This window comes from Oncorhynchus keta, chromosome 2, assembly GCF_023373465.1.
Source record: "Oncorhynchus keta strain PuntledgeMale-10-30-2019 chromosome 2, Oket_V2, whole genome shotgun sequence".
In the NCBI taxonomy this organism is placed as follows: domain Eukaryota; kingdom Metazoa; phylum Chordata; class Actinopteri; order Salmoniformes; family Salmonidae; genus Oncorhynchus; species Oncorhynchus keta.
In genome coordinates this window covers 6334096-6358101 of record NC_068422.1, presented here as the reverse complement: position 1 = coordinate 6358101, position 24006 = coordinate 6334096, and the positions used below count along the sequence as shown (strand labels likewise).

At 49.6% G+C, this 24006-nt stretch overlaps 3 protein-coding genes across 3 annotated transcripts in view; 1 reads left to right on the top strand and 2 right to left on the bottom strand.

Annotated features, from left to right (window-relative positions):
- The window catches only part of LOC118371008 (polypeptide N-acetylgalactosaminyltransferase 2-like), a 135299-nt gene extending 129375 nt beyond the window's left edge, over window positions 1-5924 (top strand). The window contains exons 13-16 of the mRNA XM_035756295.2: window positions 189-272; window positions 449-575; window positions 987-1106; window positions 1429-5924. Coding sequence (XP_035612188.1) covers window positions 189-272; window positions 449-575; window positions 987-1106; window positions 1429-1584 — 487 coding nt within the window. The 3' untranslated portion in view covers window positions 1585-5924. The remainder of the gene's footprint in view (window positions 1-188; window positions 273-448; window positions 576-986; window positions 1107-1428) is intronic.
- LOC127913242 (uncharacterized) lies at window positions 3549-8526 on the bottom strand. The gene is made up of 6 exons (XM_052485090.1): window positions 8460-8526; window positions 5186-5322; window positions 4576-5123; window positions 4090-4513; window positions 3723-3939; window positions 3549-3691 (listed from the first exon to the last, which is right to left on the bottom strand). Exons 1-6 carry the CDS (start codon window positions 8524-8526, stop codon window positions 3645-3647), a joined length of 1440 nt encoding a protein of 479 aa, XP_052341050.1. The 3' UTR covers window positions 3549-3644.
- A 4978-nt stretch (window positions 8527-13504) lies between these two features.
- Window positions 13505-24006, bottom strand: part of LOC118371009 (piggyBac transposable element-derived protein 5-like) — a 52222-nt gene continuing 41720 nt past the window's right edge. The window contains exon 7 of the mRNA XM_052471146.1: window positions 13505-16770. Coding sequence (XP_052327106.1) covers window positions 16575-16770 — 196 coding nt within the window. The 3' untranslated portion in view covers window positions 13505-16574. The remainder of the gene's footprint in view (window positions 16771-24006) is intronic.

The window sequence follows — 24006 nt, the reverse complement described above, 5'->3', positions numbered from 1 at the left end:
CCTTCTTCCTGTGCCCTACGGCAAGTAAGTATTGTTTCAGACACACTTCTTCCAAGATGGCATCACAGATGTCCTTGTATAGAATAACAAAAGACATTTCCCCATTTCTGACACCTCCAGAAGGTCAGATGGTACATCCAGAGAAGGCTGGTAGTTAGATGAGTCATGGCTTAATCTCTGTCTGGCAGCATTCAGAGCAGGATGGAGATGAAGAAGAGGCTTGGCTGCCAGCCATTCAAGTGGTACTTGGAGAATGTGTACCCTGAGCTGCGGTAAGTAGTGAGACCACACCGCCACAGTGGACCAGCAATATATAGGCGGAACAGAGTTTGCGGGCCTTTGTATTCCACTTGGAAATTCAACTATGGGAAAGACTTTGGTGGTGGCATATACTCACGTCTTTTGATTTGACATCCCCCTGACTTGTGCTGTTTGTCTGGCCCTTCAGGGTCCCTGATCATCAGGACATTGCCTTCGGAGCTCTGCAGCAGGGAGGGAACTGCTTAGACACTCTGGGACACTTTGCAGACGGAGTGGTGGGGGTCTACGAATGCCACAATGCTGGGGGAAATCAGGTACCATTCAGGGCTCAGGTACCGCTCAGATCCATTACACATAACCAAGCTGTGCATTGGGCTGGGTAACACACTGAGGTGGGTTTACTTTTGGTCAGGTTCTGGACTGGACAGTCCACTATCAGGAACTGGACAGGACAGTCAAATATTGCTTTGATTGGGAGTCTCTGATTTATACTGATGAAATCCATTTTGATGTCCCACTTCCCACAACATATTGATTATATTACTGCGCTGGAGGAGGGGATTATGGGAGAGTCAATTCCTTGTTGGTCTATATAGGTGTGATTTACAACAGACAACATGCAAACACCGCATGTTCACACTTGACAAAGACACACACTTTACAAATAGATCTACATAATCATCGAGGAGTACCTAAACTGACTGTCTCCCTCTCTTTCTCCTCAGGAATGGGCGCTGACCAAGGACAAGTCAGTGAAGCACATGGACTTGTGTCTGACGGTGGTGGATCGCACTGCTGGCTCACAAATCAAAATGCAGGGCTGCAGGGAAAACGACAGCAGACAGGTGAGCGAGCCGAGCACCGAGTCATGCACCAAGGATCAGATCGATCAGAAAGCACTAGTAGTAAATGAGAGACTGACAGCAGTCCGGCTGTTAGAATGGAATTAGAACATTCATTTAGTGGATTATGATGCTTTTCTGGATTGGGATGATCCCTTTGGATTTGCACCATGAACTCACTATCAATAGAGACCTTTAGTGATCATAGGATTATTGGGTTTTTGGTTAATAAAACTCACATGACATAAGAACCTGTGACTGATTTGTGGACCTTTGTTTCCTCCCTCTCCCGACCCCTCCCTGACCGCACCTCGTGTGTCTCCAGAAATGGGAGCAGATTGAGAGCAACTCCAAGCTGCGGCACGTTGGCAGCAACCTGTGCCTGGACAGCCGCAGCGCACGTAATGGGGGGCTGACAGTGGAGGTGTGCGGCCCCAACCTCAACCAGCAGTGGAAGTTCACACTCAACCTCCAGCCCTAGAGAGAGAGAGAGATGGACAGACAAACAGAGAGAGAGAGTGTATCCCCCACCAGCACCACATCCTCTCCTCCCGGAGCCAAACATACTAGAGCCACCTATTACCAACACACACACAGACGGACGGACAGACTGAGGTCCCCGGAGGGGCCACAACACACAGAGGGAAGCAGGATATTGAAACTACAGACTACCAAGTGGGATGATGATGATTTTAATGTTGGTGGTGGTGATGATGATAATGCTTTCCCTCCAACTATATACCTCAGCATTTCATCTTTAGTCCCCCTCTTTGGAATGTGAGAAAGTCATTTTTCTTATTACAGGCGAAAGAAACTTTTGATGTTTTTTTATTTTGTGCGTGTCCTTTGTTCTCTCTTTCCACTGAAGTTCTGAAATGGATAAGACTATTAATTAGTCGTTTTTCTCTCTAGTAATCTGTCTTTGTTGAATGTAAAAGACGTATTCTACAGAGGTTCCCTGACTAGACAAACTGGCCAGGAAGAAAGTGGATTGTCTCAGCTGGTTTTGGCCCCTTAAAGTCCTGCTGGTAGAAGGGAAATGACTCTATGCACTGTTCCTCTCGTTCACTCAAACGCCTCTCTCCTGATTGGTGGACTGCTCTGCCAGAGTTGAAAAGAGATTTAAGAAAATTAACAATTTACAGAGTTTTCATTCTGCTCCTGTCACGCGTGTTGTAAGAAGGTAGGTCATCCGATCAGAAGTGTTCTCTTCGCAGGCCTCCCATGGATACTGGTGGGGCCAGGAGTTGTCGAGGGTGTGGATGTATCGCTGCTGAATCATCACAGATTGTAGCACTGGCTGCTACGGCTCCTCAGTGTTTGTCCCCTTTGTACATCACAATTGAATGGAACCCCCCCCCAACAAAATTATTTTATATATATATATTCATCATGTTTTTCTTTATATTTCTTTGTACTATTGTTGCATTCTGACAGTTCTCTTGTGAGTAAAAACAAATCTACTTACTTTCTAAAAAAAAAAAAAAAGTTGTCCTTTTCAGTGTCGGTGTTACCATTGCATCCAAATGAGTATTGGTGAAGAGTTTATTACAGGGTCATGTTGGAACCATCATTTCCATTCTCAGAAGTCGACAAGTGTTGTCTCACACAGTGTATGTATTTGTGATTTGACATTTTAGAAAATGCCACTTGTTCAGCGCGCTAAGTGACAGACAGCATGTACAAGGTACAGGGCGAGGCCTTGCTGCATGTTATACCAATACTTCTACGGCTTTTTTCTCCTACAGTTTCTCTTTCTGTCCATTTGTTTCTCGACGATGTCTTTGCCTTTTTTGATATCCATCCCATTTAAAAGAGAATGTGTCTGTGTGCTAGTGAACAGCTTTCAACAGGTTTCTTGAAGGAGGGCAGGTCATTCGGCTATAGTTAACTGCACTCACAAGGGAGAAAAGCAATAAGATGTTCCTATTTCAATGTCATTGTTGTGCATTTAGCATCTGCTTCGGAACCATTCTGATTGGGTTTCTACATGTAGCTTGTGATATGTGGTACTTTAAACGTTACTGTTTGTTTCTGAGGGGCAGCAGAACCCACCTTTAATGTGATGGCCCAAGTAGCCTATAACGACTTATGAAAGCAACAATTAATCCACTGACGTGACATTGGTTTTGTCTCGTGGGGGTTCCCCTGATATCAATGGAGATTAATTTATTCTAGAATAGCAAATTACTTATTATTTTGTAAGCTCTCCATTATATATGCATACAATTTACCATAAGAAATCTGTGTAAGTCCTACACATCAATCCCTGTGTGTTCTACACCATTCTGGTCAAACTTCCTGATACAAAAGGAATCTCCAACCATCAGTACAGAAATGAGCATCACAGCGACGGAGCATATGCAGCAGTCCCTATCTGACGCTTGTGGAAAAGGTATTGCATTTAAAAAATGCCAAAGAGAGGTGTCCCACAGTAAGAGAGGAAACAGAACATAATATTTTCTTTGCAGTTCAGAATGTGAGATCCGTGTGAGAGCAGGACAATGAAATCATGAGATGAGTTGGGGGTTGTAACCTCCGTTATGAGTTGGGGGTTGTAACCTCCGTTATGAGTTGGGGGTTGTAACCTCCCGTGTGAGATGAGTTGGGGATTGTAACCTCCCGTGTGAGATGAGTTGGGGGTTGTAACCTCCCGTGTGAGATGAGTTGGGGGTTGTAACCTCCCGTGTGAGATGAGTTGGGGGTTGTAACCTCCCGTGTGAGATGAGTTGGGGGTTGTAACCTCCCGTGTGAGATGAGTTGGGGGTTGTAACCTCCCGTGTGAGATGAGTTGGGGGTTGTAACCTCCCGTGTGAGATGAGTTGGGGGTTGTAACCTCCCGTGTGAGATGAGTTGGGGGTTGTAACCTCCCGTGTGAGATGAGTTGGGGGTTGTAACCTCCCGTGTGAGATGAGTTGGGGGTTGTAACCTCCGTTATGAGTTGGGGGTTGTAACCTCCCGTGTGAGATGAGTTGGGGGTTGTAACCTCCGTTATGAGTTGGGGGTTGTAACCTCCGTTATGAGTTGGGGGTTGTAACCTCCCGTGTGAGATGAGTTGGGGGTTGTAACCTCCCGTGTGAGATGAGTTGGGGGTTGAAACCTCCCGTGTGAGATGAGTTGGGGGTTGAAACCTCCCGTGTGAGATGAGTTGGGGGTTGTAACCTCCCGTGTGAGATGAGTTGGGGGTTGTAACCTCCCGTGTGAGATGAGTTGGGGGTTGTAACCTCCCGTGTGAGATGAGTTGGGGGTTGTAACCTCCCGTGTGAGATGAGTTGGGGGTTGTAACCTCCCGTGTGAGATGAGTTGGGGGTTGTAACCTCCCGTGTGAGATGAGTTGGGGGTTGTAACCTCCCGTGTGAGATGAGTTGGGGGTTGTAACCTCCCGTGTGAGATGAGTTGGGGGTTGTAACCTCCCGTGTGAGATGAGTTGGGGGTTGAAACCTCCCGTGTGAGATGAGTTGGGGGTTGTAACCTCCCGTGTGAGATGAGTTGGGAGTTGTAACCTCCCGTGTGAGATGAGTTGGGGGTTGTAACCTCCGTTATGAGTTGGGGGTTGTAACCTCCGTTATGAGTTGGGGGTTGTAACCTCCCGTGTGAGATGAGTTGGGGGTTGTAACCTCCCGTGTGAGATGAGTTGGGGGTTGAAACCTCCCGTGTGAGATGAGTTGGGGGTTGTAACCTCCCGTGTGAGATGAGTTGGGAGTTGTAACCTCCCGTGTGAGATGAGTTGGGGGTTGTAACCTCCCGTGTGAGATGAGTTGGGGGTTGTAACCTCCCGTGTGAGATGAGTTGGGGGTTGTAACCTCCCGTGTGAGATGAGTTGGGGGTTGTAACCTCCCGTGTGAGATGAGTTGGGAGTTGTAACCTCCCGTGTGAGATGAGTTGGGGGTTGTAACCTCCCGTGTGAGATGAGTTGGGGGTTGTAACCTCCCGTGTGAGATGAGTTGGGGGTTGCAACCTCCCGTGTGAGATGAGTTGGGGGTTGAAACCTCCCGTGTGAGATGAGTTGGGGGTTGTAACCTCCCGTGTGAGATGAGTTGGGGGTTGAAACCTCCCGTGTGAGATGAGTTGGGGGTTGTAACCTCCCGTGTGAGATGAGTTGGGGGTTGTAACCTCCCGTGTGAGATGAGTTGGGGGTTGTAACCTCCCGTGTGAGATGAGTTGGGGGTTGTAAGTTTCACATGGTAAGAGCTTTGATTGCTATCAGGTACGTACGTCACTGTTGATATTGAAACAATTGTAATGTGAAATTCAAGTGGCCTACAGTACTAAAAGGGATTGCTCGGGGGAACATTGTCAACATGGTGGCAACGGTTGTTCAAGTATTGAATCAAGCCTTTTTTGTAAGATTTGTGTGAAAATGACAAGTTTGCTGTTCACTTTAGGAGAAAAAAAAATAATCCTAGCATTACAGCCACATTTTAATTGGATGAAATGTTTACATAGCACAATGTGCCAAAGTTATTTACTTATTTGATTTACATTGTCAATACAAGGTGAAGGATGTGCTATTGGCATAATGATGACGAATAATAAACCAAATCAAGAAAATAGTAGTTTGGGACATCAAATATGATTTGTTCCTTTGATAAAACGGTTTGCTGTAGGATTCAAATCACAGGGGAGGCAGCATGGGGGTAACCAATGTAAAAGTGTATGTTTGTATATACACTACGTTGATCTACTGTACAGTATGAACAAGCAACACCAGTGAGTGGATCTACTGTACAACGCTTGGAATTGTTCACTGTTTTATAGCTATGGCAAAACTTTTACTTTAAATTAGGAAAAATGTACTTAAATAAATGCATTTATATATGAGAGATGTGGCCTTTCTTTACATTCCTTGAAGACTTGGTTAATTAGCAATGAGAAATAAGGTTTGGAAGCCAGAGTTTTGTTGACGGCTGTAACTAAATAATTCAGTCAGTTTTCCTGGCCTGCTTGCTCTCATTGCTATGCAGAGTACTCCACGGGGGAAAACAGGACAGTATTGTCATGGAAACAGCCTCTAACAAAGATCCAGCCCTGGCTGTTCTCCAGTGTCTCAAATTTCCACTCAGCAAATTGTGGACATCTCTCTCATATTAGGGGTTCTCAAACCTCTCCTCGGGGACCCCCATCTGTTCCATGTATAGGATCCATTTCAGAGCTAGCACACCAGAGTCAACTAATTCTCAAGCCCTTGTCTGGGAGAATTAGTTCAGGGCTTCAACATAGGAGAGGTTTTAAGAACCAATCCTAGCCCTGGGGACCTCAGGTAGACATTTGTTTCAGCCCTTGTACATCAACTCATCAAGCCTTTAATTAGTTGAATCAATTGTGTGAGTGTTAAACCAGTATTTACCAGGATTGGGAAACACTGGTTTAGATGCAGGTGCAAAGGGAGGGGGGTGTTTTAGTACGCATAAAGGTCCAGCTCTAATACCTGCTGCATGTACAATCCCACAGTCAGAGGAAACTAAAGGGTTTGGTGTTATTTCCTGATAGTTGCTGGTTGAAAATACAATATACACAGGACCTTCTAATCAGCAGGTTTGCATGGGTGGAAGTTTTGGCTTTCCATGATGACATCACCATGCGGTAAATTACTTAGAACTGTCTATCTTTTTATTGGTCTATCAAAATTCATGCATGAGAATTGTTTTTCCCAATTTTTGAATGGAAATCTATTACAGTTAGGTACTTAATTGTTACCCAGAAATGTTTTGATATTGAGACAAAACTGTCTGCATTGGACCTTTTTTTTAAAGATGCAGAGTCACCAAAGATCAGCAGCTCTACTAAACAGACCCGCTGTCGCCCACTACTATACTACTACCAACAGCACATTAAACATCTGGAGACTAGACATGCACCATACTCCTAGCCCACAGGGGGCGCTAGCCTGACATGCACCATACTCCTAGCCCACAGGGGGTGCTAGCCTCACATGCACCATACTCCTAGCCCACAGGGGGCGCTAGCCTGACATGCACCATACTCCTAGCCCACAGGGGGCGCTAGCCTGACATGCACCATACTCCTAGCCCACAGGGGGAGCTAGTCTGACATGCTCCATACTCCTAGCCCACAGGGGGTGCTAGCCTGACATGCACCATACTCCTAGCCCACAGGGGGCGCTAGCCTGACATGCACCATACTCCTAGCCCACAGGGGGCGCTAGCCTGACATGCACCATACTCCTAGCCCACAGGGGGAGCTAGTCTGACATGCTCCATACACCTAGCCCACAGGGGGCGCTAGCCTGACATGCACCATACTCCTAGCCCACAGGGGGAGCTAGTCTGACATGCACCATACTCCTAGCCCACAGGGGGCGCTAGCCTGACATGCACCATACTCCTAGCCCACAGGGGGAGCTAGTCTGACATGCACCATACTCCTAGCCCACAGGGGGCGCTAGCCTGACATGCACCATACTCCTAGCCCACAGGGGGAGCTAGTCTGACATGCTCCATACTCCTAGCCCACAGGGGGCGCTAGCCTGACATGCACCATACTCCTAGCCCACAGGGGGAGCTAGTCTGACATGCTCCATACTCCTAGCCCACAGGGGGCGCTAGCCTGACATGCACCATACTCCTAGCCCACAGGGGGTGCTAGCCTGACATGCACCATACTCCTAGCCCACAGGGGGCGCTATCCTGGACATGCTCCATACTCCTAGCCCACAGGGGGAGCTAGTCTGACATACTCCTAGCCCACAGGGGGCGCTAGCCTGACATGCACCATACTCCTAGCCCACAGGGGGCGCTAGCCTAGACATGCACCATACTCCTAGCCCACAGGGGGCGCTAGCCTCAACATGCTCCATACTCCTAGCCCACAGGGGGAGCTAGCCTAGACATGCACCATACTCCTAGCCCACAGGGGGCGCTAGCCTCGACATGCTCCATACTCCTAGCTCACAGGGGGAGCTAGCCTTGACATGCTCCATACTCCTCGCCCACAGAGGGCGCTAGCCTCGACATGCACCATACTCCTAGCCCACAGGGGGAGCTAGCCTAGACATGCTCCATACTCCTAGCCCACAGAGGGCGCTAGCCTAGACATGCACCATACTCCTAGCCCACAGGGGGCGCTAGCCTAGACATGCTCCATACTCCTAGCCCACAGAGGGCGCTAGCCTAGATATGCTCCATATTCCTAGCCCACAGGGGGAGCTAGCCTAGACATGCTCCATACTCCTAGCCCACAGGGGGAGCTAGCCTAGACATGCTCCATACTCCTAGCCCACAGAGGGCGCTAGCCTAGACGTACTCCTAGCCCACAGGGGGAGCTAGCCTAGATATGCTCCATACTCCTAGCCCACAGGAGGCGCTAGCCTAGACATGCTCTATACTCCTAGCCCACAGGGGGTGTTAGCATAGGCATGCACCATACTCCTAGCCCACAGGGTGAGCAAGCGTGATATGCCCATATTCGTCACGCTTTAGATAAAGTATAATTTTATAAAGCGTATAAGGTTAACGAAGCCTTTGTAAACCCTTTACAGGGCCTACATAAACACTTGACACTGGTGGTGTATAAAATCATGAACATTTATTAAATGTGTGCAACATGGTGTAAATGCACATCAACATACGATTCAAAGTCAGTCATGGCCCAGTTTTTCAAAAGATGGATTTCTATCAGATTGGATTAAATGCATAGACAGAATGAACAGAACAGAAAATGGGGATGCATTCTATTTCTATGCATTTAATGCTATCTGATAGGAGAAATCTAGATAAACAACTTGATAAACTGGGCCCAGGGGGTGCACAGTTAACATGGAGATTACAGAGGGAATACACAATGAGGAGTGTACAAACATGACACAGCTATAACTTTTCCTCCACCGATAAAAGACACAGGACGAGAAGCAGTTTCTGCAACACAATATTCTCAGCAATCATACATTGCAGTTTGTTTTGTACATACAGTTTGAGAATACATTCTTATATAATTAATCCGATACGTTAGGATGTTTGGTCCAGTTTACATGAGCTATTTACACATTAGTACAATGTGAAATATACTACGCCGAAACTAGATTTAATTTCATCAACTTCCCTTATTATTCTTGACAAATGTACTACTGACCAATGATTGATAACATTATGATAACTATTTCAATATTATCTACTAGAATTCTTTACAGTATTTTGATAGCACCTTATGTTTACATTTACGTCATTTAGCAGACGCTCTTATTAGGTTATTGTATTTATTTTTAATTAACCTTTGAATATCAAATAATGATGCCCTGAGGTCAGCAAAGTTAATTTCTTTTCCTTGTATGGTGGAGACACTCATTTCATCTTTGTCTCAACTTCAGACTTTCAAGCCTGCAGATGTGGCAGCACTATTATTTTGAGATAGGCTTGAATATGCAAAGAAGCCAATAGGCTGAGGCAAGGTTACTCATCACACGACATGAGCACAGTTCACTGAGCTACTTATATTAAACTTCACAGTTCACTGAGCTACTTCCATTAAACTTCACAGTTCACTGAGCTACTTCCATTAAACTTCACAGTTCACTGAGCTACTTCCATTAAACTTCACAGTTCACTGAGCTACTTCCATTAAACTTCACAGTTCACTGAGCTACTTCCATTAGACTTCACAGTTCACTGAGCTACTTCCATTAAACTTCACAGTTCACTGAGCTACTTCCATTAGACTTCACAGTTCACTGAGCTACTTCCATTAAACTTCACAGTTCACTGAGCTACTTCCATTAGACTTCACAGTTCACTGAGCTACTTCCATTAGACTTCACAGTTCACTGAGCTACTTCCATTAGACTTCACAGTTCACTGAGCTACTTCCATTAGACTTCACAGTTCACTGAGCTACTTCCATTAGACTTCACAGTTCACTGAGCTACTTCCATTAGACTTCACAGTTCACTGAGCTACTTCCATTAGACTTCACAGTTCACTGAGCTACTTCCATTAGACTTCACAGTTCACTGAGCTACTTCCATTAGACTTCACAGTTCACTGAGCTACTTCCATTAGACTTCACAGTTCACTGAGCTACTTCCATTAGACTTCACAGTTCACTGAGCTACTTCCATTAAACTTCACAGTTCACTGAGCTACTTCCATTAAACTTCACAGTTCACTGAGCTACTTCCATTAAACTTCACAGTTCACTGAGCTACTTCCATTAAACTTCAGTCTCTCTCAAAAATATATACTCCATGTTGGCTATTATACAGTATTTTATCAGTCTTGATCACTAATGCAGAGTGAAGACTAAATTGAATGAAAAACATTCACAAAACAGTGAGTAAAAAAACGACCTATTAAGAACACAATGGGCATGGGCTGCCTGAGTAGCCAAAGAGATGCAGTGTATGGTAATATCCTTATTTGCATGCAGTCTCAGATTGTTCATTAAGAGCTTAGTTTAGAGGTAGAGGTGGGTGTACTGGAGTGGTACCGCCCCGTAGCACTCACGTCCGTAGCCATGAAGTGCTTTGACAGGCTGGTCAACAGCATCCTCCCGGACACCCTAGACCCACTCCAATTCGCATACCGCCTCTTCAGATCCACAGATGACGCAATCTCAATCGCACTCCACACTAACCTTTCTCAGCTGGACAAAAGGAACACCTATGTGAGAATGCTGTTCATTGACTACAGCTCAGCATTAAACACCATAGTGCCCACGAAGCTCATCACTAAGCTAAGGACTCTGGGACAAAACTCCTCCCTGTGGATACTGGACTTCCCGACGGGCCACCCCCAGGTGGTAAGGGTAGGCAACAACACATCTGTTATGCTGATCCTTAACACTGGGGCCCCTCAGGGGTGTGTACTTAGTCCCCTTCTGTATTCCCTGTTCACCCAAGTTTGCTGACGACACAACAGTGGTAGGCCTGATCACCGACAACGATGGTAGTGTGGTGCCAGGACAACAACCTCCCTCAATGTGAGCAAGACAAAGGAGCTGATCGTGGACTACGGGAAAAGGTGGGCTGAACAGGCCCCCATTAACATCGACGGGGCTGAAGCGGGTCGATAGTTTCAAGTTCCTTGGTGCTCACATCAACAAACTATCATGGTCCAAACATACCAAGACAGTCGTGAAGAGGGCACGACCAAACCTTTCCCCCTCAGGAGACTGAAAAGATTTGGCATGGGCCCCCAGATCCAATAAAAATGGCCTATCAGATGTTATAGGGAATTACAGTGATACCAGACTGAACACAGACATTTCAGGCAATGAGAAATGGCCATGGATTCTAAAAAAGAATGATAGGATGTGGCCTCAGGTACTGAATATGACTTGGCTACCTGTGTTGTAAGAGTTGAACGTAAAACCTAATGGTAGAATCATGGAGTGAGAAAATTAATTAAATTCATGAACACATGCATCTCGAATAAATTATATCTTTTTCTATGTAGAAGACATCTGAAATCGCCAAATGATACTGGCATCAAATGCCTTTGTGGTTTTGTCCATATTGCTCTCTTTTATAAAAAATAAATCAACTGATTTTTCTTTTTAACATACCAAAAGAACAAAATATGTTATATGTACAAGGCACTGAGAAAATATCTAATACATGGCTGAGTAGAAGTGTTTATTTTGAACAGTTGTTGACTGTATCATGCATACTTCTTGGTGTCTATCAATATAACAATTCATTATCAACATTATCAACCGATGTATGGCATGTCAGAGCTTCTTTCAGACAGTGATCAGTGCACAGAACTAGTGGCTCACACAAACATACACAAGAACGACAATGTTTTTTGGGGGAAAGAAAATGTGAAAAATGACAATCATTTGTCTTACCTATAAGTGAAGACTAATAGAACTATAATCATACACTAAAAAAAATATAATCGCAACATGTGAAGTGTTGGTCCCATGTTTTATGAGCTGAAATAAAAGATGGCAGACATTTTCCATATGCACAAAAAGCTTACTTCGCTCAAATTTTGTGCACACATTTATTTACATCCCTGTTAGTGAGCATTTCTCCTTTGCCAAGATTATCCATCCACGTGACAGGTGTGGCACATCAAGAAGCTAATTACACAGCATGATCATTACATTGGCGCACCTTGTGCTGGGGACAAAAGGCCACTAGAATGTGCAGTTTTGCCACACAACACAATGCCACAGATGTCTCAAGATGAGGACGCGTACAATTGGAATTCTGACTGCAGGAATGTCCAACAGAGTTGTTGCCAGATAATTGAATGTTCATTAATCTACCATAAATTTTGTTTTATAGAATTTGGCAGTACGTCCTCACAACCGCAGTTGTGTGGGCGAGTGGTTCACTGATGTTAATGTTGTTGGCAGAGTGCCCAAATGGTGGAGGTGGGTTTATGCATGGTATGGGCAGGCATAAGCTATGGACAACGAACACAGTTGATTTTATCGATGGTAATTTGAATGCACAGAGGTACCTTGATGAGATCCTGAGCCCCATTGTCGTGCCATTCTTCAACCTCATGTTTCAGCATGATAATGCACTGCCCCAAGGATCTGTACACAATTCCTGGAAGCTGAAAATGTCCCAGTTGTTCCATGGCCTGCATACTCACAAGACATGTCACCCGTTGAGCACGTTTGGGACGCTCTGGATCGACGTGTACGACAGTGTGTTCCAGTTCCCGCCAATATCCTGCAACTTCGCACAGCCAGTGAAGAGGAGTGGGACAACATTCCACAGGCCACAATCAACAGCCTGATCAACTCTATGTGAAGAAGATGTCGAGCTGCATCAGGCAAATGGTGGTCAAACCATATACCGACTGGTTTTCTGATCCACACCCTACCTTTTATAGTTGTTATCTATGACCAATAGATGCATATCTGTATTACCAGTCATGTGAAATTCATAGATTAGGTCCTAATGAATTTATTTAAATTGACTGATTTTCTGATATGAACTGTAACTCAGTAAAATCTTTCAAATGGTTGCATGTTGCCTTTATATTTTTGTTCAGTATACATACCTTATTTACCACAATTGCCTATGCACATATTATATATTTAGGTAAATATTCATAACATTTTCAATTTCATTGGTTTTTAGTGTTCATCATCAAGTGTACTTTAGTTGATCAGCAATATCCCCTTTTAAATAATTCCTACATAAATATTGTAGCACTAGGTTGCATAAATCAGCACTCAATAGACACTCATTTCCCTTTCTAGTAAACTTTGATTTCCTGCTTCTTCAAAGAATATTTGAGCACTCAATAATTAGGGAGGAAACTTAGGTGATACCAGTTAAACAGCATTAAATCTTCAGTATTCTGTGACAGAGCATGGATTTACACAATAGTTCTGGAGTATTAATGTGCATCATTTAACTCCTATTTTCTGAAGAAGCATTTAGTACAACCATTAATTAAAGGGATTCATCATAGCTAGGGATATTTAGTAAACATCAATAGACCTTTATTGAATCACTTTAAAGTGCAAGACGATCGAAAGTGCATGAGTAGTGCCCTCGTTAGGACAAATCTCACAAACACTTCACACATCAATAAGACAGTCACAGTGGCAAGGAGTGGACAAGCACGAATGTATGTTATCGGCCAAGGGATAAAATAGGCCTGTGTGTGTGGACTTTGGAATTGCACACTTTTACACTGACATAAGTCTATTGGCCAAGAAGACATTATTAATCCACAGTGACATTCACTTCACTGACTTAAACAGCTCCACATACAACACATTGGGGTACTATTCTGTCTCCATACAAGATGCAAGACAGCACCCTCTCAAAGTCATTACAGAACAGGAGAATCCATTCTCCAAAGCACATTTGGAAGGAATAACGTTGACAGACTTCTGTGGGTCTGGTGTTGTCTTCTCTCCATCTTTTAGTGACATCATTGGACTGAGAGTCATTGGCTGATTGGCTGGTATGAAATGTTTAACTCAAACTCAAATCACATACTTTATAGATCAATGTCAGGCTTGCTTCCAGGGAATGAGCTGTGGACGTGACCAACCGAGCCAGAGACCCCGCCCTATTCAGTAGACCTGAACTGGGAACAGCCCATGTCTGTGTGGTCTGTCAGTGAGTGAGTATGGCTGTGGATGGTTCAGCGTGTATATCTAGAGTGGAACTGAACTGACCCCTGCAGCTCTCGATGATCCAAGACTATGCCACATTGAGACTGTGTTCATGCTGTACATTAACAGTACGCCTCATCCAAACCAACGTTCATGTGGCCAGCATTGGCACATCGTTTATCACATCATCAAACCTTCCCTTTGCAGTCTGAAAACCTGACCACAAGTCACACCATCCAGTATTTCCAATGATGTTGCAAATATAAGGACTGCCAGTCATATAATCTGATGACAAGGTGAAAGGTTCCTATTGGCTGAGATATGGAGTTGAGTACAGTAAGCACAACCCTGATAAGTAGGAGATTTCCCATTCCAGGTATGAACCATCAGCAGAAAGAGCTCTGGAAGGAAATAGTAACGTAGGTCTACTTCTCCTCCATATTTCATTTAAACATCATGAATCCTGGGCATTATGTATATATACAGTATATCTGCTTAGTGGTTCAGGTCTATCTTGGAGAGAAAACCCCAGATGTTGCTCGGTAGGTGGTCCAATAGAATCATAGATTGACATTAGAGTGACACTACATGGAAACAACGTTTAACCCGGTCAGAAAAAAATAAGAAACATTCTGCACATTTGAAGAGTAAATTATCCAAACACTTTTTTGTCATGCAGCCTGTGACACTAACATTATGAGGCATGTAGATCGTACAATGGCTTTGCTTTGTGCCTCAGTAGAGAAACGTTCATCTATAGACATTTCTCTTGAGTTCAGACTCGGATATAGAGACCTGAGCTCTACACCTAGAGGTTTTGTCCCCAAAACCATTTAACACAGACACTATTAAAATATGGTTTCATTTAAGGAATTACGTACTCCAGTGTCTGCAATTGTAAAGAAAATATGTATTAGTGGGTGTGGTTAGTGTGCGTTAGTGGTTTGCGTGTGATGAACAGTGTGTGTTTGGGTACGTGTGAGACGTGAAAGTGTGTGTGTGTACACACGTGTTTGGGTACATGTGAGACATGACAGTGTGTGTTTGAGACGTGACAGTGTGTGTGTTAGCGTGTGAGACGTGACACTGTGTGTGTGTGTGAGAGAGAGACGTGACTGTGTGTGTGCGTGAGAGACGTGACAGTGTGTGTGTGCGTGTGAGACGTGACAATGTTTGTGTACGTGTGAGACGTGACAGTGTGTGGGTACGTGTGAGACGTGACAGTGTGTGGGTACGTGTGAGACGTGACAGTGTGTGTGTACGTGTGAGACGTGACAGTGTGTGTGTGCGTGTGAGACGTGACAATGTGTGTGTACGTGTGAGACGTGACAGTGTGTGGGTACGTGTGAGACGTGACAGTGTGTGGGTACGTGTGAGACGTGACAGTGTGTGTACGTGAGAGACGTGACAGTGTGTGTGTGCGTGTGAGACGTGACAGTGTGTGTGTGCGTGTGAGACGTGACAGTGTGTGGGTACGTGTGAGACGTGACAGTGTGTGGGTACGTGTGAGACGTGACAGTGTGTGGGTACGTGTGAGACGTGACAGTGTGTGTGTGTACACGTGTTTGGGTACATGTGAGACATGACAGTGTGTGTGGGTACGTGTGAGACGTGACAGTGTGTGTGTGTACACGTGTTTGGGTACATGTGAGATATGACAGTGTGTGTTTGAGACGTGTTAGTGTGTGAGACGTGACACTGTGTGTGTGTGCGTGTGCGTGTGAGAGAGAGACGTGACAGTGTGTGTGTGCGTGCGTGTGAGACGTGACAGTGTGTGTGTGCGTGTGAGACGTGACAGTGTGTGTGTGCGTGCGCGTGAGACGTGACAGTGTGTGTGTGCGCGTGAGACGTGACAGTGTGTGTGTGCGCGTGAGACGTGACAGTGTGTGTGTGCGCGTGAGACGTGACAGTGTGTGTGTGCGCGTGAGACGTGACAATGTGTGTGTGTGCGCGTGAGACGTGACAATGTGTGTGTACGCGTGAGACGTGACAGTGTGTGTGACGTGACAGTGTGTGTGTGTGTGTGTGTGTGTGTGTGTGTGTGTGTGTGTGTGTGCGCGCGTTCACGTGTGAGATGTGACAGTGTGTGTGGGTATGTGTGAGACGTGACAGTGTGTGTGGGTATGTGTGAGACGTGACAGTGTGTGTGGGTACGTGTGAGACGTGACAGTGTGTGTGGGTACGTGTGAGACGTAACAGTGTGTGTGGGTACGTGTGAGACGTGACAGTGTGTGTGGGTACGTGAGTGACGTGACAGTGTGTGTAGGTACGTGTGAGACGTAACAGTGTGTGTGGGTACGTGTGTGACGTGACAGTGTGTGTGGGTACGTGAGTGACGTGACAGTGTGTGTGGGTACGTGTGTGACGTGACGGTGTGTGTGGGTACAGTATGTGGGTGTATATTATAAAGATTACGTGGTCTCCTCACTGGGTGGGGGAGCAGTCATCTAAATCCAGCAGCTCCCTCACCAGTCTCTCACCAAACTGAGCTCGGCTATAGCGCTTGATGTGGTAGGCATCGGACATCTTGTACAGAATATAGGAGTTGTTTATGGCGATGCTGATGGTCAGCCAGAACACCTGCTGCCACGTCTTGTTGGGCTTGTGGAAGATAAAATACCTGAAAGAAAAGACCAACCCTGAGTGGCTAACTGGGATCTTGACAAATTGGTCCTTTTATAATATGTGTCAGATGTATATCACATCCAGCTGATAATCTGAAATTAGACAGAGTTACGACGGACGGAAGGGCACATAGACCGACAGTTGGGAGGATATCTTGCCTCCATGACTAGGTGTGAGGCATTGGTTAGCGGTGAGGAGGAGCGATATTCAGCTAAAGTTCCGGTTTCTGGCTCTCCAGATGTAATCTGCAGTTCTGCACACCCACAAGTGTTGTCCTTTGAGGTACAGAACAACATCTAATTACTGTCCAATCTCCAAACTAATTGGAGGCAGAGAGAGGTTAGAGAGGGAGAGAAGTAAAGTGACATTCTCCCTGGTGTGTGTGTGTGTTGAGCAATATGCCATCAATCACTCCTCTTGTCCCCTTAATTGAAGGCTTCCATCTTTGACCGGCGTTAACATCACTTGGCACTGTTCTCTATTTGGGGCATAGGAATGCGCCATGCTGTGCATATCAGTAAATTGCTAAATCATATTAATGCGATTCCTGAAACATTTCCTTCTCCAGGTGTTGGAAGATCGAATCTGGAGCACGGGGGGAGTCAGGCTGACTCTCTGTATAGCAGCACGGGGGGAGTCAGGCTGAATTTGTGTATAGCAGCACGGGGGGAGTAAGGCTGACTCTCTGTATAGCAGCACTGGGGAGAGCCAGGCTGACTCTCTGTATAGCAGCACGGGGGGAGTCAGGCTGACTCTCTGTATAGCAGCACGGGGGGAGTAAGGCTGACTCTCTGTATAGCAGCACTGGGGGGAGCCAGGCTGACTCTGTATAGCAGCACGGGGGGAGTCAGGCTGACTCTCTGTATAGCAGCACTGGGGGGAGCCAGGCTGACTCTCTGTATAGCAGCACGGGGGGAGTCAGGCTGACTCTCTGTATAGCAGCACGGGGGGAGTGAGGCTGACTCTCTGTATAGCAGCACGGAGGGAGTCAGGCTGACTCTGTATAGCAGCACGGGGGAGTCAGGCTGACTCTCTGTATAGCAGCACTGGGGGAGCCAGGCTGACTCTCTGTATAGCAGCACGGGGGGAGTCAGGCTGACTCTCTGTATAGCAGCACGGGGGGAGTGAGGCTGACTCTCTGTATAGCAGCACGAGGGGAGTCAGGCTGACTCTGTATAGCAGCACGGGGGAGTGAGGCTGACTCTCTGTATAGCAGCACTGGGGGAGTAAGGCTGACTCTCTGTATAGCAGCACTGGGGAGAGCCAGGCTGACTCTCTGTATAGCAGCACGGGGGGAGTCAGGCTGACTCTCTGTATAGCAGCACGGGGGGAGTAAGGCTGACTCTCTGTATAGCAGCACTGGGGGGAGCCAGGCTGACTCTCTGTATAGCAGCACGGGGGGAGTCAGGCTGACTCTCTGTATAGCAGCACTGGGGGGAGTGAGGCTGACTCTCTGTATAGCAGCACGGGGGAGTCAGGCTGACTCTCTGTATAGCAGCACGGGGGGAGTGAGGCTGACTCTCTGTATAGCAGCACGGGGGAGTCAGGCTGACTCTGTATAGCAGCACGGGGGGAGTCAGGCTGACTCTCTGTATAGCAGCACTGGGGGGAGCCAGGCTGACTCTCTGTATAGCAGCACGGGGGGAGTCAGGCTGACTCTCTGTATAGCAGCACGGGGGGAGTGAGGCTGACTCTCTGTATAGCAGCACGAGGGGAGTCAGGCTGACTCTGTATAGCAGCACGGGGGAGTGAGGCTGACTCTCTGTATAGCAGCACGGGGGAGTCAGGCTGACTCTCTGTATAGCAGCACGGGGGGAGTCAGGCTGACTCTCTGTATAGCAGCACGGGGGGAGTCAGGCTGACTCTCTGTATAGCAGCACGGGGGGAGTCAGGCTGACTCTCTGTATAGCAGCACCGGGGGGAGCCAGGCTGACTCTCTGTATAGCAGCACGGGGGGAGTCAGGCTGACTCTCTGTATAGCAGCACGGGGGGAGTGAGGCTGACTCTCTGTATAGCAGCACCGGGGGGAGCCAGGCTGACTCTCTGTATAGCAGCACGGGGGGAGTGAGGCTGACTCTCAGTATAGCAGCACGGGGGAGTGAGGCTGACTCTGTATAGCAGCACGGGGGAGTGAGGCTGACTCTATAGCAGCACGGGGGGAGTGAGGCTGACTCTGTATAGCAGCACGGGGGGAGTGAGGCTGACTGTATAGCAGCACGGGGGGAGTGAGGCTGACTGTATAGCAGCACGGGGGAGTGAGGCTGACTGTTTAGCAGCACGGGGGGAGTGAGGCTGACTGTATAGCAGCACGGGGGGAGTGAGGCTGACTCGGTATAGCAGCACGGGGGGAGCCAGGCTGACTCTCTGTATAGCAGCACGGGGGGAGTCAGGCTGACTCTCTGTATAGCAGCACCGGGGGGAGTCAGGCTGACTCTCTGTATAGCAGCACGGGGGGAGCCAGGCTGACTCTCTGTATAGCAGCACCGGGGGGAGTCAGGCTGACTCTCTGTATAGCAGCACCGGGGGGAGTCAGGCTGACTCTCTGTATAGCAGCACGGGGGGAGTCAGGCTGACTCAATGTATAGCAGCACGGGGGGAGTGAGGCTGACTCTCTGTATAGCAGCACGGGGGGAGCCAGGCTGACTCTCTGTATAGCAGCACGGGGGGAGCCAGGCTGACTCTCTGTATAGCAGCACCGGGGGGAGTCAGGCTGACTCTCTGTATAGCAGCACCGGGGGGAGCCAGGCTGACTCTCCGTATAGCAGCACTGGGGGGAGCCAGGCTGACTCTCTGTATAGCAGCACCGGGGGGCAGGCTGACTCTCTGTATTGCAGTACGGGGGAGCCAGGCTGACTCTCTGTATAGCAGCACCGGGGGGAGCCAGGCTGACTCTGTATAGCAGCACCGGGGGGAGCCAGGCTGACTCTCTGTATAGCAGCACCGGGGGGAGCCAGGCTGACTCTCTGTATTGCAGCACGGGGGGAGCCAGGCTGACTCTCTGTATAGCAGCACGGGGGGTGTCAGGCTGACTCTCTGTATAGCAGCACGGGGGGTGTCAGGCTGACTCTCTGTATAGCAGCACTGGGGGTGTCAGGCTGACTCTCTGTATAGCAGCACGGGGGTGTCAGGCTGACTCTCTGTATAGCAGCACGGGGGGTGTCAGGCTGACTCTCTGTATAGCAGCACCGGGGGGAGTCAGGCTGACTCTCTGTACAGCAGCACCGGGGGGAGTCAGGCTGACTCTCTGTACAGCAGCACCGGGGGGAGTCAGGCTGACTCTGTACAGCAGCACCGGGGGGAGTCAGGTTGACTCTCTGTATAGCATCACGGGGGGAGTCAGGCTGGTGCTCTGTATAGCAGCACAGGGGGAGTCAGGCTGACTCTCTGTATAGCAGCACCCGGGGGAGTCAGCCTGGCGCTTTGTATAGCAGCAGCCGAGGGAGTCAGGCTGGCACTCTGTATAGCAGCACGTGAGGGAGTCAGGCTGACTCTCTGTATAGCAGCACGGGTGGAGTCAGGCTGACTCTGTATAGCAGCACCGGGGGGAGCCAGGCTGACTCTCTGTATAGCAGCACCGGGGGGAGCCAGGCTGACTCTCTGTATAGCAGCACCGGGGGGAGCCAGGCTGACTCTCTGTATAGCAGCACCGGGGGGAGCCAGGCTGACTCTCTGTATAGCAGCACCGGGGGGAGCCAGGCTGACTCTCTGTATAGCAGCACCGGGGGGAGCCAGGCTGACTCTCTGTATTGCAGCACGGGGGGAGCCAGGCTGACTCTCTGTATAGCAGCACGAGGGGAGTCAGGCTGACTCTCTGTATAGCAGCACGAGGGGAGTCAGGCTGACTCTCTGTATAGCAGCACGTGAGGGAGTCAGGCTGACTCTCTGTATAGCAGCACGGGGGGAGTCAGGCTGACTCTCAGTATAGCAGCACGGGGGGAGTGAGGCTGACTCTGTATAGCAGCACGGGGGGAGTGAGGCTGACTCTGTATAGCAGCACGGGGGGAGTGAGGCTGACTCTGTATAGCAGCACGGGGGGAGTGAGGCTGACCCGGTATAGCAGCACGGGCGGAGCCAGGCTGACTCTCTGTATAGCAGCACGGGGGGAGTCAGGCTGACTCTCTGTATAGCAGCACCGGGGGGAGTCAGTCTGACTCTCTGTATAGCAGCACCGGGGGAGCCAGGCTGACTCTCTGTATAGCAGCACCGGGGGGAGTCAGGCTGACTCTCTGTATAGCAGCACGGGGGGAGTCAGGCTGACTCAATGTATAGCAGCACGGGGGGAGTGAGGCTGACTCTCTGTATAGCAGCACGGGGGGAGCCAGGCTGACTCTCTGTATAGCAGCACGGGGGGAGCCAGGCTGACTCTCTGTATAGCAGCACCGGGGGGAGTCAGGCTGACTCTCTGTATAGCAGCACCGGGGGGAGGCAGGCTGACTCTCCGTAAAGCAGCACTGGGGGGAGCCAGGCTGACTCTCTGTATAGCAGCACCGGGGGGCAGGCTGACTCTCTGTATTGCAGTACGGGGGAGCCAGGCTGACTCTCTGTATAGCAGCACCGGGGGGAGCCAGGCTGACTCTCTGTATAGCAGCACCGGGGGGAGCCAGGCTGACTCTGTATAGCAGCACCGGGGGGAGCCAGGCTGACTCTCTGTATTGCAGCACGGGGGGAGCCAGGCTGACTCTCTGTATAGCAGCACGGGGGGTGCCAGGCTGACTCTCTGTATAGCAGCACGGGGGGTGTCAGGCTGACCCTCTGTATAGCAGCACGGGGGGTGTCAGGCTGACTCTCTGTATAGCAGCACGGGGGGTGTCAGGCTGACTCTCTGTATAGCAGCACGGGGGGGTGTCAGGCTGACTCTCTGTATAGCAGCACCGGGGGGAGTCAGGCTGACTCTCTGTACAGCAGCACCGGGGGGAGTCAGGCTGACTCTCTGTACAGCAGCACCGGGGGGAGTCAGGCTGACTCTCTGTACAGCAGCACCGGGGGGAGTCAGGCTGACTCTCTGTACAGCAGCACCGGGGGGAGTCAGGCTGACTCTCTGTACAGCAGCACCGGGGGGAGTCAGGCTGACTCTCTGTACAGCAGCACCGGGGGGAGTCAGGCTGACTCTCTGTACAGCAGCACCGGGGGGAGTCAGGTTGACTCTCTGTATAGCAGCACGGGGGGAGTCAGGCTGGTGCTCTGTATAGCAGCACAGGGGGAGTCAGGCTGACTCTCTGTATAGCAGCACCCGGGGGAGTCAGGCTGGCGCTTTGTATAGCAGCACCCGAGGGAGTCAGGCTGGCACTCTGTATAGCAGCACGTGAGGGAGTCAGGCTGGCACTCTGTATAGCAGCACGGGTGGAGTCAGGCTGACTCTGTATAGCAGCACCGGGGGGAGCCAGGCTGACTCTCTGTATAGCAGCACCGGGGGGAGCCAGGCTGACTCTCTGTATAGCAGCACCGGGGGGAGCCAGGCTGACTCTCTGTATAGCAGCACCGGGGGGAGCCAGGCTGACTCTCTGTATAGCAGCACCGGGGGGAGCCAGGCTGACTCTCTGTATAGCAGCACCGGGGGGAGCCAGGCTGACTCTCTGTATAGCAGCACCGGGGGGAGCCAGGCTGACTCTCTGTATTGCAGCACGGGGGAGCCAGGCTGACTCTCTGTATTGCAGCACGGGGGGAGTCAGGCTGACTCTCTGTATAGCAGCACGGGGGGAGTCAGGCTGGCGATCTGTATAGGAGCACGGGGGGAGTCAGGCTGGCGATCTGTATAGGAGCACGGGGGGAGTCAGGCTGACTCTGTATAACAGCACAAGGGGAGTCAGGCTGACTCTGTATAGCAGCACGAGGGGAGTCAGGCTGACTCTGTATAGCAGCACGTGAGGGAGTCAGGCTGACTCTGTATAGCAGCACGTGAGGGAGTCAGGCTGGCACTCTGTATAGCAGCACGTGAGGGAGTCAGGCTGACTCTCTGTATAGCAGCACGGGGGGAGTCAGGCTGACTCTCTGTATAGCAGCACCGGAGGGAGCCAGGCTGACTCTCTGTATAGCAGCACCGGAGGGAGCCAGGCTGACTCTCTGTATAGCAGCACCGGGGGGAGCCAGGGTGACTCTCTGTATTGCAGCACGGGGGGAGCCAGGCTGACTCTCTGTATAGCAGCACGGGGGGAGCCAGGCTGACTCTCTGTATAGCAGCACGGGGGGTGTCAGGCTGACTCTCTGTATAGCAGCACGGGGGGAGTCAGGCTGGCGATCTGTATAGGAGCACGGGGGGAGTCAGGCTGACTCTGTATAGCAGCACCGGGGGGAGTCAGGCTGACTCTCTGTATAGCAGCACCGGGGGGAGTCAGGCTGACTCTCTGTATAGCAGCACCGGGGGGAGTCAGGCTGACTCTCTGTATAGCAGCAAGGGGGGAGTCAGGCTGACTCTCTGTATAGCAGCAAGGGGGGAGTCAGGCTGACTCTCTGTATAGCAGCACGGGGGGAGTCAGGCTGGTGCTCTGTATAGCAGCACGGGGGGAGTCAGGCTGGTGCTCTGTATAGCAGCACAGGGGGATTCAGGCTGACTCTCTGTATAGCAGCACCCGGGGGAGTCAGGCTGGCGCTCTGTATAGCAGCACGTGAGGGAGTCAGGCTGGCGCTCTGTATAGCAGCACGTGAGGGAGTCAGGCTGGCACTCTGTATAGCAGCATGTGAGGGAGTCAGGCTGGCACTCTGTTTAGCAGCACGGGGGGAGTCAGGCTGACTCTCTGAAAAGCAGCACCGGGGGGAGTCAGGCTGACTCTCTGTATAGCAGCACCGGGGGGAGCCAGGCTGACTCTCTGTATAGCAGCACGGGGGGGTGTCAGGCTGACTCTCTGTATAGCAGCACGGGGGGTGTCAGGCTGACTCTCTGTATAGCAGCACGGGGGGTGTCAGGCTGACTCTCTGTATAGCAGCACGGGGGTGTCAGGCTGACTCTCTGTATAGCAGCACGGGGGGAGTCAGGCTGGCGATCTGTATAGGAGCACGGGGGGAGTCAGGCTGACTCTGTATAGCAGCACCGGGGGGAGTCAGGCTGACTCTCTGTATAGCAGCACCGGGGGGAGCCAGGCTGACTCTCTGTATAGCAGCACGGGGGGTGTCAGGCTGACTCTCTGTATAGCAGCACGGGGGGTGTCAGGCTGACTCTCTGTATAGCAGCACGGGGGGTGTCAGGCTGACTCTCTGTAAAGCAGCACGGGGGGAGTCAGGCTGGCGATCTGTATAG